Consider the following 16011-nt stretch of genomic DNA (forward strand, 5'->3'; position numbering starts at 1 on the left):
TTGGTAAAGTGCTAGAGTGACAGATAGTCACATAGTTTGCTGTACATGATCATGCCTTGACACAGTGAGTATTCGTCAATTGGGTCCACTCCTTGTGGCATGGACCCACCAGAAAGAGGTGGACAAAATTTCATGTTCTGGGCTTCCCTGGTGGCGCAGTGGTTAAGAATCCGCCTGCCAATGCAGGGGACACGGGTTCGAGCCCTGGCCTGGGAAGATCCCACATGCTGTGGAGCAACTAAGCCCATGCACCACAACTACTGAGCCTGTACTCTAGAGCCTGTGCTCTGCAACAAGAGAAACCAAGATAATGAGAAGCCTGCACATCACAACGAAGAGTAGCCCCTGCTTGCCTCAACTAGATAAAGCTCATGCGCAGCAACGAAGACCCAACACAGCCAAAAATAAAAAACAAATAAATTAATTAAAAAAAATTTTCATGTTCTGCTAGAGTTCACCATCACCTGACTAGGAAAACAAGTCCTGTTCCTCATCGAGCGGCAACTAGAATACCCCACAAGCGTAAATCTAGTCTCGTTTGAGGTAGGTAGAGAAATGGAACTAATAGCAGCATTGGCTGTACCTGCCCAGAGTTTTGTATTTGGTTGATTCTAGCAGGGGAATTACACCATCATCTGTAGAGCAGGCAGTAATCTAATCCTTCAGGTGAGGAATATCTGGTATACATATAGAATGGCCTATTTCTCTGCCTCCCCAAACAGGTAGAATATTAAAAATAAGACAAGTCATAGCATGGCAGTGGACAGTTTTAGATGGAGACCAAGAATAATATGACATAAGAGGAATATTTGAGTGTAGTGCAGACTAGGGATACAGCATGTCAGGCCTGATGGATTAAGAGTAGTGGGAAGCACTAACACCTCATGCTTCCTAAGGATCCGTAATATCAGCACGATGGATCACCAGGAAATATAACACTAAGAGTTGAAAAGGAAAAAAGGGCAAGACATTTTACATAAACATGTCTCTTCTGGGCATGTTTGTGAAAGAAATCCTTTTGAAGTTAGTGGTGGTCAAATAAGATATCATAACAAGGTAGGCAAACTGTATTACTGACAATGCTTATTAATGTTTGGTCACTGTTATTCATGCATGTGACTAACATCCAACTGTTCTGAACTGATGCATTCTTTAAGAAAAATTTTAAACAGTACGTTGAGTTACGCCCTATTTTACTAATTTAAAAGACTGATTCATACTCAGGAAATTTTGGTTTATGATCTGACACGGCACTATTAATAGGCAATATTGTAACAAAAGCAGTGAAGCAAACCTTTCATAGACAATCGGAGAAATCTCTTTGAAACATCAATGATGGGCTGTATCTCAATCAAAATTTCAAGCTTGCTTAAAGGTCATATTACAAATGAAAAAACAGGCCCCAAAACTTATTTCAGCCACAGTAATTTATTAGGAGAGACCTTAGGGATATTACTAACAGAAGAGACACAACTTTAAGAGCTACTTAGAACTCTCAATGAAGGAATCACTAGTACTGTTGAACTAAAAACTGTGTCAAACTCAACAACCAACCATCATTCAATTAAATCTCAAATCCAAACTAAAAAAGTAAATCTACAATGACCTGCCAATATAGATATTGTCAGGCCTGGGATCATTTTTTAAAATAAATATTTATTAGTTTTTAAATTATCATAAAATAAATGCATTTGGAGAAAATTTAGAAAGTACAAAAAAGTATAAAGAAAAAACAAAATTTACTCACAATCCTACCACCGAGACCCACTATTAAAAATATTTCCGGGGGCTTCCCTGGTGGCGCAGTGGTTGAGAGTCCGCCTGCCGATGCAGGGGACATGGGTTCATGCCCTGGTCCGGAAAGATCCCACATATCGCGGAGCGGCTAGGCCCGTGAGCCATGGCCGCTGAGCCTGCGCGTCCGGAGCCTGTGCTCCGCAACGGGAGAGGCCACAGCAGTGAGAGGCCCGCCTACCGCAAAAAAAAAAAAAAAAAGGAGGAGAGGAGAGGAGGGAAAGCTCTTTACAGAAGATTGACAGCTGTAAAGCAACTATACTCCAATAAAAATTAATAAAAAAATGGTTGAGGGTTTTGAACCCAGAAACAAAAAAAAAGACTGACCGCTACTCGATGTAAAGGCATGATAGAAAACCATCATTTTGTGACCAGCAATGTATTGAATAATAATAAATTTAGGCCATAATCATAATAGATTCTAAAATTAATAGATGAAAGGCTATGAGAAAATAGGTTATACACACACAGTCTCAAAGTATTACCCACCTAACCCCAACAGTTTACTTATTAATTACAAAGGGGAAAAAATACCTTAATACTGGAGAGATCTGGATAACATCATCTGAACTAATAATTAACATAAGCATCACAAATAAAGGGACAAACTGATATCAGCTCTGCAGTAACCAGAACTAATTATGAAGAAACAATCAGACGAATCCAAATTTTAGGAAATTTTGAAAGGCAATTTAACTGGATCCTTGTCAGCTGTCCAGCAGAATGTTTATGTTGATATGGGAATAAACAACCTTTTGGGAGAGCACTTGTTGGTGAAGAGAGGTTACACAGTCCCTTCTCCTGTTTCTCCTCTCTGATTCCAAGTGAGGAGAAGTTCCAAGACTCACAAAGACTGGGGTTGCTTGCAAGAATGGGAGCCAGACAGGTTGGAGGTCTACTTGGGTGGAAGAATTGCTGATCTGAACCCTGTACCTACCTAAGTAGACAAAAAGAGGACTGGATAGACGAAGCAGAGCTGGGATATAGAGAATAGAATGAAATTGCCTTTGTTTCTCAGAGCAAGAATAAGTGAGCTCCTCAGGAGTCAAATAAATTTTGTGGAATGTGGTTGCGCCTAAGCTGTCTTGATATTCCCCCCATTCAAAAAGCCTCTATGGGCTTTCCTGGTGGTGCAGTGGTTAAGAATCCGCCTGCCAATGCAGGGGACACGGGTTCAAGCCCTGGTCTGGGAAGATCCCACGTGCCGCAGAGCAACTAAGCCCATGCGCCACAATTACTGAGCCTGTGCTCTAGAGCCCACGAGCCACAACTACTGAGCCAGCATGCTGCAACTACTGAAGCCCGCGCGCCTAGAGCCTGTCCTCTGAAAAAACAAACCAAAAAAAAGCCTCTATGTGATAAGATACCAGCAGGAGCAAAACTAAGTACATCTATTGGTGGAAGAAGTCAATAGTGGATGAAAGAGGCTGAACCAGAGCAATCTCTCACATCCAGGAACTGGACCCTGAAAAGTACTCTGAGGTAACTTCTGGAGAGTCATAAATGTACCTCAATGAGAGAACAAGCATTCACCTACCCAAGAGAGGACAGGAAGAATCAAGCAGTATCAACCAGACAGGCAGCAACAACCAAAAAGAGATGCTCAAGACCTCTCCTAGGAGGACTGATGTTACTGTTCTTAGAAAACAGAAACATCTTCAGAATCTCAATGTATGTCTTACCTATCCACGAAGACTGCTCCAAATACTGACTTGGTGTGAGAATAAGACATTGCAGTGAAGTGACTGCTCATGGCATAGGTATGTCTTTGTGTAATATCATTCACTGAAATATCCCACATGGCCTCTAGTCCTTGGTCTTTAGTACACAGAAAACACCTGAGACCTCTCTTAATCCTGCCCAAGTGGCTTCATTAGAACCAGAGTCTCACTTGCTACTTCTAGAGAGCCCAGGACTCATTCTGCAGCATGTGCGACTTGTTAGAGCATGGGAATCTCAATAGGGACCCATTGGCCTAGAGATAGCATCCAGCCATTCCCTCTTTGGAGTCCTACTGTTCACTAGCACCACCCAGAAAGTAGACACAAGGTCCCAATGTGTCTACTCTGGTCAACCTTGTCTCCTCTCACTCAAGTCAAGGAAGGCTTCTCTTACTCAGGAATAGGGAGATTATGGTGAATCTCTGCTTCCTCCCATAATAGTTATTCAAAACATTTTGAACATTCCCCTCAAGTCCTAGGCTTTCAGTTACTAAAGCCCCGAAGACCATTTCTTCAGCTCTTGCCTTCCATATCTTTCCCTGAAGTAATGGGAACAAGAACTAGCAATAACACAGGGGATAAAAAAAACCATGTGGACATAATGTAATATCACCCTATGACATATCTACATATATTACAGTTACCAAAGGAGACTAAAATATCCTAAGATAAATGTGAATGCGAAGTGTTTTTACTGAATGTTAAATTCACCATCAGAAAGGTTTGGCCCCAAAGAAAACATTGGGAAGAAGCATATAGTTCACCCCAATACTTTTAAAGAATCTCATCATTTTTAAGACGTAATTGGGGCCAAAGAAACTTTCATATCAAAGATAAGAGTAAGAGTTTCTTTAGAGCAGTAGCCCAGTGATTTCTGAAAATATTTTGAAGACATGTCACGAGTGAATGCAAAGAACTGACCCTAGCGGAGAAGATAGTGGAGGGACCACCCACATGAAGAAATCTCAGGACTAGGAAGTTATAGGGTCCCATGATATTACAGCAAAAAAAGAGTCCTAGAGATCATTTAGACCAACTCTCCCATTTTACACATCAGGAAATTGAAATAGACAATGGAAAGACTTCCAAAGTCTCTCAGAGAGACAGCAGCAAACCCACATCTAGAACAAGGATTCAACTATTCCATTACTCTTGTTAATAACCTTTAACTATTAAAAGTAGTACATTGTTAAATATTTAGAAAATATAAGAAATGCAAAAAAGGGGTTTAAAAAGTCATAATCCCACATATCAGAGACAAATTTGGTTAGTATTTTAGTGCTTCTCTTTCTAGGTATTCTCCTAGATTGTATAGATAATTTACAATAAGTATATTAGTCTGCTCGGACTGCCATAACAAAATACCATAGACTAGGTGGCTTAAACAACAGAAATTAATGTTCTCAGTCTCTGGAGGCCAAAAAGCCAAAGATCAAGATTCTAGCAGAGTTCAGTGAGAACTCTCTTCCTAGCTTGCAAATGGCTACCTTCTCGCTGTATCCTCACATGGCACAGAGAGCACTGTTGTCTCTTCCTCTTTTTAAGAGGGCACCAGCCTTATCAGATTAGGGCTCAACCCTTATGACTTCATTTAACCTACAACTCCTCTTCACAGGCTCTATCTCCAAATACAATCACACTGGGAGTTAGGGTTTCAACATATGAATTTTAAGGGGACACAATTCAGCCCTAGCATTCTGCCTCTGGCCCCCCAAAATTCATATCCTTATAACATGTAAAATACATTCATTCTATTCCATCAGCCCCGGAAGTCTTAACTCATTCCAGCATCAACTCTAAAGTCCAAAAACTCATTTAGATATCAACTAAATTATATATGAGTAAGAATCCAGTTATGACTCATCCTGAGGCAAAATTCCTCTCCAGCTGTGAACCTGTGAAACCAAACGTGTGCTTCCAAAATACAATGGTGGGACAGAAAGATAATCCTACTCTACAAGGGAGAAACAGGAAAGAAGAAGTGACAGGTCCCAAGCAAGTCCAAAACCTAGCAAGGCAAATTCCATTAGATCTTAAGGCTAGAGAATAATTCTCTTCTGTTCAATGACACACCTTCCACTGGGGTGGCACTGTCACTCACTCAGCTCTTCAGAGTGGCCCTGGCCCCATAGCTCTCTGTGGTGGCCACCCTCTGAAACAAAAGGAAACATCTCTGTGCCTTGGGCCTGTGCTCAGACTGGCAGCCCTGATATTCTCCAAATCACCTTCCGGGTCACTCTTGCCTTTCCTCAAGAATAGCACACGTGGGCTTCCCTGGTGGCGCAGTGGTTAAGAATCCACCTGCCAATGCAGGCGACAGGGGTTCGAGCCCTGATCCGGGAAGATCCCACGTGCCGCGGAGCAACTAAGCCCGTGCGCCACAACTACTGAGCCTGCGCTCTAGAGCCCATGGGTCACAACTACTGAGCCCGTGTGCCACAACTACTGAGGCTGCGTGCCTAGAGCCCGTGCTCTGCAACAAGAGAAGCCACCGCCATGAGAAGCCCACACACCGCAACAAAGAGTAGCCCCCACTCCCTGCAACTAGAGAAAGCCCACACTCAGCAATGAAGACCCAATGCAGCCAAAAATAAAATAAAACAAAAAATAAATAAATTAAACAAAAACAGCAAACCATTTAAAAAAAAAAGAATAGCACACGTTTACAGTCAAATAACTCTATGATCTAGTCTTGTAGAATCCAAGACATCCAACAGCCTTCCTTCATTCCATTCCTCTTTCTCTGTCCCCTTTAGTTGAAACTGGCAATGTCTCTGCTGGTATAATTCCATCTCTATTCCTGGCTTCTGCTGATGGCTCGTTTAGTCCATGAGTCACACCCATGATCTCTTTAGTGTTTTCTTCAGAACAAGATTTCTCATTTTTCACAATATATAGGCTAAGGATAGGCTAAGAATTTCCAAATCTCCAAGTTCTGGTTCCTTTTTACTTAACAATTCCTTCTTCAATTCAACCCTCTACTCTTGCATTTTATTACAAGCAGTATGGAAGACCCAAGCCACACCTTCATTGCTTAGCTTAGAAATCTCCTCTGCTAAACACCCAATTTAATCACTTATAAACTCTACCTTTCATAAAACACTCGAACAATTCAGCCAAGTTCATTGCCACTTTATAACAAGGATCACCTTTCCTCCAGTTTCCAATAAACCGTTCCTCATTTCCATCTGACATTTCTCCAGAACAGCCTTTAATATCCATATTTCTGCCAAGAGTCCCTTCATAGCAACCTTGGCTCTTTCTAGCATGCACCTCAGAATCCTTCCAGCCTTTTTGCCCATTACCCAAACTTCCAAAGCCACTGTCACATTTTTAGGTATTTGTAACAGCAGCACCCCACCTCTCAGCACCAAAATCTGTACTAGTCTGCTCAGCTGCTATAACAAAATACCACAGACTAGGTGGTTTAAACAACAGAAATTTGTATCCCACAAGTTTAAAGGCTAGGAAGTCCAAGATTACGGTGCCGGCTGATTTGCTTCCTGATGAAAGTTCTCTTTCTGGCTTGCAGATGGCCACCTTCTTGCTATGTCCTCACACGGAAAGCTCTGTTGTCTCTTCCTTTTCTTAAAAGGGTATCAGTCCTATCAGATTAGAGCCTCATTCTTATGATCTCATTTAATCTTTATCATCTCCTCACAGGCCCTATCTCCAAATACTGGGGGCTAGAGCTTCAACATATGAATTTTAGGGGTATGCAAAAACTCTTAAGTTACATATGTACATACATATATACATATACACATACACATATACAGAGGGTAAGAGTTTTATATACTTTTTAACTTAGTTTCATGAAAATTTCCCCAATACATTATTCAAAGCATATTCAAATCTTATGACTATTATCATTTACTGTTGCTTAACTATTAAGTCATTTTCAAATTTTGCTATTTAAATAATTTTGCAGTGAATATCTTTCTATACAAATTCTTGTCTATTTCCTGATTATTTAGGACAAATTTCCAGAAATTCAACTGTTGAATCAAAGGTCATGAATTTTTAAAGGCTCTTGGTATGTATTGCCAAATGGCTTCCCAGAAACCCATACTAGTGTACACTGCCATCTGCAGTAGACATTATAATTAGAATAAAATATTTTTCTGATTGAATAAAAAATCAGTGTCATAAATGACTAAAAAGGCAAGTTTTTTTTAAATTAAAGGAGTTAAAGATTCAGGACAACCAAATAAAAATGTGTGATTCTTGATTAGATCATACGCTGGTGGGGAAGGATGGCTATAAAAATACTTGGGGGACAATTGTGGAATTCTGAATATGAACTGTATATTAGATATTATTGTAGCAATGTTAAATTTCCTGATTCTGATAATGGTATTTTAGTTATATAGACTGTTCTATCTCTTAGGAGACACATGCTGATGTGTCATAAAGTCTGAAGCTTATATTCAAATGATTCAGAAAATACTCATTTGTATTTTTACATATGTATATAGGGGGACAGAAATGGGAAAGAGTGGTAGCGAGGAAGAGAAGCAAATGTGGCAAGATGTTAATTACTGAATCTAGTAAAGGGTAAATGCCACTTCCATTTTTAAACTTACAGTTTAAAATTTTTCAAAAAAAATGTATTAGAGAGCGTCTCCCCACAACTATGGTGCCTGCTGGCAGCTGGTGGGGGACTCTGACCCCCAAGGAGAGGGGGCTCACTCTGGGGAGGAACCCCAGAGTGAGCCAGTAGGATGTAGGGGGACCAAGGGGAGAGGAGAAGTGGAGGCCAGACAAGATCAGTGCCCCTGAGGCCAGGGAGATCAGGAGAGGCAGGTGGGAGGGAGTCTGGCCCACTCAGGCCACGGAGACTGCTGAGCTCCCAAGCTGCTTCCCCACAAGCCCCGTCCAGGCCACGTGGGTCCTGGAGGCACAGGAAGGAGGCCGAGGGGAGAATAGGAGAGGTAGGCGGGAGGGGCCATCCCGGAGGAGCGAAAGAGGAGAGGAGGGCGACTGCCCCGCCCAATCGGGCCCAGGGAGCCTACTGAGCTCCCAGGGCATCCCCTGCCCTCCAAGCCCCCTCCAGGCTGTGTGGGTCTTTCTGGGCATAGGAGGGAGGCCAGGAAGATCAGGAGAGGCAGGCAGGAGGGGCCCTCCCAGACCCCAGACTGGAATGGCGAGAGAGGAGGGCGTTTGCCCCACCCACTCGAGCCCAGGAAGCCTGCTGGGCTCCCAGGTGAGGTCCCCTGCCCTCTGAGAGCAGGGGTGGGGGGCACACCTGGGCCCCTACTGTTCCTTGAGCCTAAACCCCACTCCACACAGCCCCCAGGGCCTTTTCCAACCCTGTGAGTCCTGAGCATTGGCCCCACCCCCCACCCAAACCTCACCCTTGCTTAGGCCCCACCCTCCACAGCCAAGGCCTTCCCCCACAACCCTTTTTTTTTTTCTTTTCCCTCCTCCTCTTTTTTACTATTGTGGTATTGATGTACCTTCCGGTTATTGATTCATCTATATTTTTATTTTTACATTCTTTCTAACATATCTGTTAGTTTCCTAGTCTAATTTTATTTTTTAGTTTGTTATTGTTCTCTTTTTTTTTTTTGCCAGCTCAGGGTCAGGCAGAAGTTCCTGCGGTGGGAGCTCCAAGTCCGAACCACTGAACTAACAGAGAACCTCAGACCCCAGGGAATATTCATCGGAGTGAGGTCTCACAGAGTTCCTCATCTCAGCACCAAGACCCAGCTCTACCCAACAGCCTACAAACTCCAGTGTTGGAAGCCTCAGGCCAAAAAACCAGTAAAACAGGAACACAATCCAGCTCATTAAAAAAAAATTTTTTTTAATTAAAAAAAAAAAATGAGACAGCAAAAAAGTGTCACAGATGAAGAAGCAAGGTAAAAACCTACAAGACCAAATAAATGAAGAGGAAATAGGCAATCTACCTGAAAAAGAATTCAGAGTAATGATAGTAAAGATGATCCAGAATCTTGGAAAAAGAATGGAAGCACAGACTGAGAAAATACAAGAAATGTTTAACAAAGATCTAGAAGAACTAAAGAACAAACAAACAGAGATGAACAACACAATAGCTGAAATGAAAAATACCCTTGAAGGAATCAATAACAGAGGCAGAAGAACAAATAAGTGAGCTGGAAGACAAAATGGTGGAAATAACTGCCAAGGAGCAGAATAAAGAAAAAAGAATGAAAAGAACTGAAGACAATCTCAGAGACCTCTGGGACAACACTAAACGCACCAACAGTCGAATTACAGGGGTCCCAGAAGAAGAAGAGAAAAAGAAAGGGTCTGAGAAAATATTTGAAGAGATTATAGTGGAAAACTTCCCTAACATGGGAACGGAAATAGTCACCCAAGTCCAGGAAGCAGAGAGTCCCATACAGGATAAACCCTAGGAAAAACACACCAAGACACATATTAATCAAACAAACAAAAATTAAATTCAAAGAAAAAATATTAAAAGCAGCAAGGGAAAAACAAAAAATACCATATAAAGGAATCACCATAAGGTTATCAGCTGATTTTTCAGTGGAAACTCTGCAGGCCAGAAGGGAATGGCAGGATATATTTAAAGTGATGAAAGGGAAAAACCTATAACCAAGATTACTCTACCCAGCAAGGATCTCATTCAGATTCGATGGAGAAGTCAAAAGCTTTTCACACAAACAAAAGCTAAGAGAATTCAGCACCACCAAACCAGCTTTACAACAAATGCTAAAGAAACTTCTCTAAGCAGGAAACACAAGAGAAGAAAAAGACCTACAAAAACAAACCCAAAACAATTAAGAAAATGGTAATAGGAACATACATATCAATAATAACCTTGAATGTAAATGGATTAAATGCCCCAACCCAAAGACACAGACTGGCTGAATGGATACAAAAACAAGACCCATATATATGCTGTCTACAAGAGACCCACTTCAGATCTAGGGAAACATACAGACTGAAAGTGACGGGATGGAAAAAGACACTCCATGCAAATGGAAATCAAAAAATGTTGGAGTAGCAATTCTCATATCAGATAAAATAGACTTTAAAATAAAGACTGTTACAAGAGATAAGGAGGGACACTACATAATGATTAAAGGATCAATCCAAGAAGAAGATATAACAATTATAAATGTTTATGCACCCAACATAGGAGCACATCAATACATAAGGCAAATGCTAACAACCATGAAAGGAGAAATCGACAGTAACACAATAACAGTAGGGGACTTTAACCCCCGACTTACACCAATGGACAGATCATCCTAACAGAAAATAAATAAGGAAACACAGGCTTTAAATGACACAGTAGACCAGACAGATCTAATTGATATTTACAGAACATTCCACCCAAAAGTGTCAGAATACACTTTCTTCTCAAATGCATATGGAACATTCTCCAGGATAGATCACATCTTGGGTCACAAATCAAGCCTTGGAAAATTTAAGAAAATTGAAATCGTATCAAGCATCTGACCACAACGCTATGAGACTGGAAATCAATTACAGGAAAAAAAACTGCAAAAAATACACATACATGGAGGCTAAACAGTGCACTACTAAATAACCAAGAGATCACTGAAGAAATCAAAGAAGAAATTTAAAAAATACATAGAAACAAATGACAATGAAAACACAATGACTCAAAACCTATGACACCAAGCAAAAGCAGTTCTAAGAGGGAAGTTTATAGCAATTCAATCTCACCTCAAGAAACAAAAAAATCTCAAATAAACAATCTAAACCTGCACTTAAAACAACTAGAGAGGGCTTCCCTGGTGGCGCAGTGGTTGAGAGTCCGCCTGCCGATGCAGGAGACACGGGTTTGTGTCCCGGTCCAGGAAGATCCCACATGCCACAGAGCGGCTGGGCGCATGAGCCATGGCCGCTGAGCCTGCGCGTCCAGAGCCTGTGCTCTGCAACGGGAGAGGCCACAGCAGTGAGAGGCCCGTGTACCAAAAAAAAAAAAAAAAAAAAAAAAACTAGAGAAAGAAGAACAAAGAAAACCCAAAGTCAGTAGAAGGAAAGAAATCATCAAGATCAGAGCAGAAATAAATGAAATAGAAACAAAGAAAACAATAGCAAAGATCAATAAAACTAAAAGCTGGTTCTTTGAGAAGATAAACAAAATTGATAAACACTGAGCCAGACTCACCAAGAAAAAAAAGGAGAGGACGCAAATCAATAAGATTAGAAATGAAACAGGAGAAATCACAACTGACACTGTAGAAATACAATGGATTTTAAAAGACTACTACAAACAACTGTATGCCAATAAAATGAACAACCATGAAGAAATGGACAAATTCTTGGAAAGGCACAATTTTACAAGACTGAACCAGGAAGAATTAGAAAATATAAACAGACCTATCACAAGTAATGAAATTGAAACTGTAATTAAAACTCTTCCAACAAACAAAAGTCCAGGACCAGATGGCTTCACAGGTGAATTCTATCAAACATTTAGAGAAGAGCTAACATCAATACTTCTCAAACTCTTCCAAAAAATTGCAGAGGGAGAAATACTCCCAAATTCATTCTACAAAGCCACAATCATCCTGATACCAAAACCAGAAAAAAAGGTATCACAATTGACAAATATCACTGATGAACATAGATGCAAAAATCCTGAACAAAATACTAGCAAACAGAATCCAACAGCACATTAAAAGGATCATACACCATGATCAAGTGGGATTTAACCCAGGGATGCAAGGATTCTTCAATATACGCAAACCAATCAATGTGCTACACCACATTAACAAATTAAGGAATAAAAACCATATGATCATCTCAATAGATGCAGAAAAATCTTTTGACAAAATTCAATACCTATTTATGATAAAAACTCTCCAGAAAATGGGCATAGAGGGAACCTACCTCAACATAATAAAGGCCAAATATGACAAACCCACAGCAAGCATCATATTCAATGGTGAAAAGCTGAAAGCATTTCCACTAGGATCAGGAAAAAGACAAGGATTTCCACTCTCACCACTCTTATTCAACATAGTTTTGGAAGTCCTAGACACAGCAATCAGAGAAGAAAAGGAAATAAAAGGAATACAAATTGGAAAAGAACAAGTAAAACTGTCACTGTTTGTCGATGACATGATACTATACATAGAAAATCCTAAAGATGCCACCAGAAAACTACTAGAACTAATCAGTGGATTTGGTAAGGTTGCAGGATACAAAATTAATGCACAGAAATCTCTGGCATTCCTATACACCAACAACGAAAAATCAGAAAGAGAAATTAAGGAAACACTCCCATGTACCACTGCAACAAAAAGAATAAAATACCTAGGAATAAACCTGCCTAAGGAGGCAAAAGACTTGTACTCAGAAAACTATAAAACACTGATGAAAGAGGTCAAAGATGACATAAACAGATGGAGAAATATACCATGTCTTTGATTGGAAGAATCAATATTGTGAAAATGACTATACTACCCAAAGCAATCTCCAGATTCAATGCAATCCTTATCAAACTACCAACAGCCAGAATTAGAACAAAAAATCTTACAGTTCATATGGAAACATAAAAGACCCCAAACAGCCAAAGCAATCTTGAGAAAGAAAAACGGAGTTGGAGGAATCAGGCTCCCTGACTTCAAACTATACCACAAAGCTACAGTAATCAAGACAGTATGGTACTGGCACAGAAACAGAAATACAGATCAATGGAACAGGATAGAAAGCCCAGAGATAAACCCACACACATAATGGGCACCTAATTTACAACAAAGGAGGCAAGAACATACAATGGAGGAAAGACAGCCTCTTCAATAACTGGTGCTGGGAAAACTGGACAGCTACATGTAAAAGAATGAAATTAGAACACTCCCTAACACCATACACAAAAATAAACTCCAAATGGATTGAAGACTTAAATGTAAGACCAGACAGTATAAAACTTTTAGAGGAAAACATAGGAAAAACACTCTTTGACATAAACCACAGCAAGATCTTTTTTGAAAAATGGTTCTGATGAACCTAGGGGCAGGACAGGAATAAAGACACAGCCGTAGAGAACGGACTTGAGGACACGGTGGGGAAGGAGAAGCTGGGACGAAGTGAGAGAGTAGCATTGACATATATACACTACCAAATGTAAAATAGATAACTAGTGGGAAGCAGCTGCATTGCACAGGGAGATCAGCTCAGTGCTTTGTGACCACCTAGAGGGGTGGGATAGGGAGGGTGGGAGGGAGGCTCAAGAGAGAGGGTATATGGGGATATGTGTATGCATATGGCTGATTCACTTTGTTGTGCAACAGAAGCTAACACGGTATTGTGAAGCAATTGTAGTCCAATAAAGATCTATTTTAAAAATAGTTTAAAAAAATACATATATATATATTAGAGAGTAGTCAAAAGACAGGAATAGTCTATGCACATAAAAACAAATTAGCTGGTAAACATATAAAAAATGTAAGAGAATTAATAAACGTGCTGATTATTATAGTCTCTTATTTCCTCCTGCCCTCTAGGCATTTGCTCTTTAATCACTTGAACTGCATTTCATCAAATGGACCCAGGAAGGAATGGCAAGAGAAATATCAATCGTTCTATTTCACTTCTCATTAGCAGTCCTGGAAAAAGATTTAAAAGATTAAAAACTCAAAATTAGCTCATTACAATGAGTTTTGGAAATGACGTATAGACTTTAATTCACAACTTGGTCTTCAATTCAGATTCTTGTGGTCTCCCATGACCCTAAATATTTGATAAATCCTAGTTCCTAAATGACAAAAACAAAAGTAATAAGTCATATGAAAAATAGGTTTTCCTTAAATAAAGAAAAAGTGTTGACCTCTGCCAGTGGTCTTACTTTTATCAGGAAAGTAAGTAGCCAATAGAATGGAAGGCAACCAATGGATTTATAAACCATGAATGGAGGTTTTCCTTTTCAGAAACAATATGAAGGAAGTAGTATAACATAGTGGTTCAATGCATAGGCTATAGAGTCAGATTGTCTATATCTGAATATTTACTTCACCACTTACTACCTATGTGATCTGTGGCAAATAACTCCATCTCAGTTTCCTCATCTTAAAAATGAGGAAAACAGTAAAATCTATGTCTTAGGGTTGTTGTGAAGATTAAATAAGTTAGTATATTTTAGCTCTTACAGCAGCATCTGGCATACCATAAAACCTCAAAATATGTTAGCTGCTGTGGTTCTTATTATTACTAGTATTACTACAATAACTACTACCACTATCACCACCACTATCAACCTGCAGTTGCTAAAAGTTTGGCATTGATTCAGAAACACTATAGCAAAACAAAAGAAACACAACATATGCACACCCACCCCCACAGGTTGAAAAAGTGAAAGAGAACTGATTTCAAGTCAGTCCTTCAGTATCTCTTCAAGCTCTTCTGAGAGAAGCTGAGAAGATACCAATATACCAACAATGCACGGCTCATTTCAAGAAGTAAAATGTGTGGTCTGGATAAGTTAATCTCAGAAGAAATGACAAGTTCTCTCACTCAGTTAATCGTTTATCAAACTTTACTGAGGCTTACTATACTATGTATCAGGTATTGAGCCAGATACTAGGAATACAAATGGAAGATTCTATATCTTTAAAAATTTTGCTTTCTTGTCAAAGAAATATACATAGATTATAACATATGATAGGTTATACGATGGAAGCAGAGAAAGATCTAAGCTAGACTGTGGAGAAGGAGGAAACAGCATGAAGATTTCCCAGAGGGGGTAACATTTAAACTGAGCCTTAAAGGATAATAACAGATAAATGGGGACAGAATGGGAGAAAACATTCCTCCAGGGATAAAAGCAGGCAAATGGAGAAAAAGGAATACCATTGCCCTACCTATAGCCACACAAAACCAAAAGATCTCTTCTTAAAGCTAAAGGACAGATAGCCATTGGCAGTATGGGCCTGAATAAGGTATATTTCTGGAATATCTCCTGTTTATACATACCACATCTCCAACCTCCCCAACTCAAAATAAGCCACATTTAGAGAACTGACAGAAAGTTGTGATTAAGAAGATTCAAAGACAAGTTTCTCACTTACAACACTGGGCGGCAGCAGTAGGCAATGGTTTCCTCTGGCTTTCTTCTTGACTAGAATACTAGAGGCAGAAAGGATAAACAAACAAACAAAAAAAAAACATAGTAAGAGGCCCAAGTAAAGAAGGAGAAAAACAAAACAACAACAAAAAAACTATAGCTACCTATAAAAAGGTTTAGCATTTGACTAGAGTCAAATTTCTTATCAAACAGAAACCGATCATCCTGCTGCTGATTTCCCTGTGTGATCCTGACATACAGGCCAGACTAACAGATATGGCATTGGCCCAATGCAACAGGCTAAAGCAGGATAGCAGGAAGGCTGTTCTGACCAAGGGCACCTGGGCACCATTCCAGCTCTACCAGGCAGCTGTAGAAGGCTTAGCCTTAGAAGTTCAGAGGACTTAGAAAACTCAAATAATATACAGATTTCCCCATTTGGGTGGTAGAACTGAAAATCTCTCT

At 40.0% G+C, this 16011-nt stretch overlaps 1 protein-coding gene across 5 annotated transcripts in view; it reads right to left on the reverse strand.

Moving 5' to 3' along the window:
* Positions 1 to 16011, reverse strand: part of UNC13B (unc-13 homolog B) — a 223120-nt gene that overhangs the window by 131623 nt on the left and 75486 nt on the right. For all 5 annotated transcript variants that reach the window (XM_060154897.1, XM_060154895.1, XM_060154900.1 and 2 more), the window contains one exon: positions 15551 to 15608. In XM_060154897.1, coding sequence (XP_060010880.1) covers positions 15551 to 15608 — 58 coding nt within the window. The remainder of the gene's footprint in view (positions 1 to 15550; positions 15609 to 16011) is intronic.

Source organism: Lagenorhynchus albirostris, chromosome 7, assembly GCF_949774975.1.
Source record: "Lagenorhynchus albirostris chromosome 7, mLagAlb1.1, whole genome shotgun sequence".
Taxonomy (NCBI): Eukaryota; Metazoa; Chordata; class Mammalia; order Artiodactyla; family Delphinidae; genus Lagenorhynchus; species Lagenorhynchus albirostris.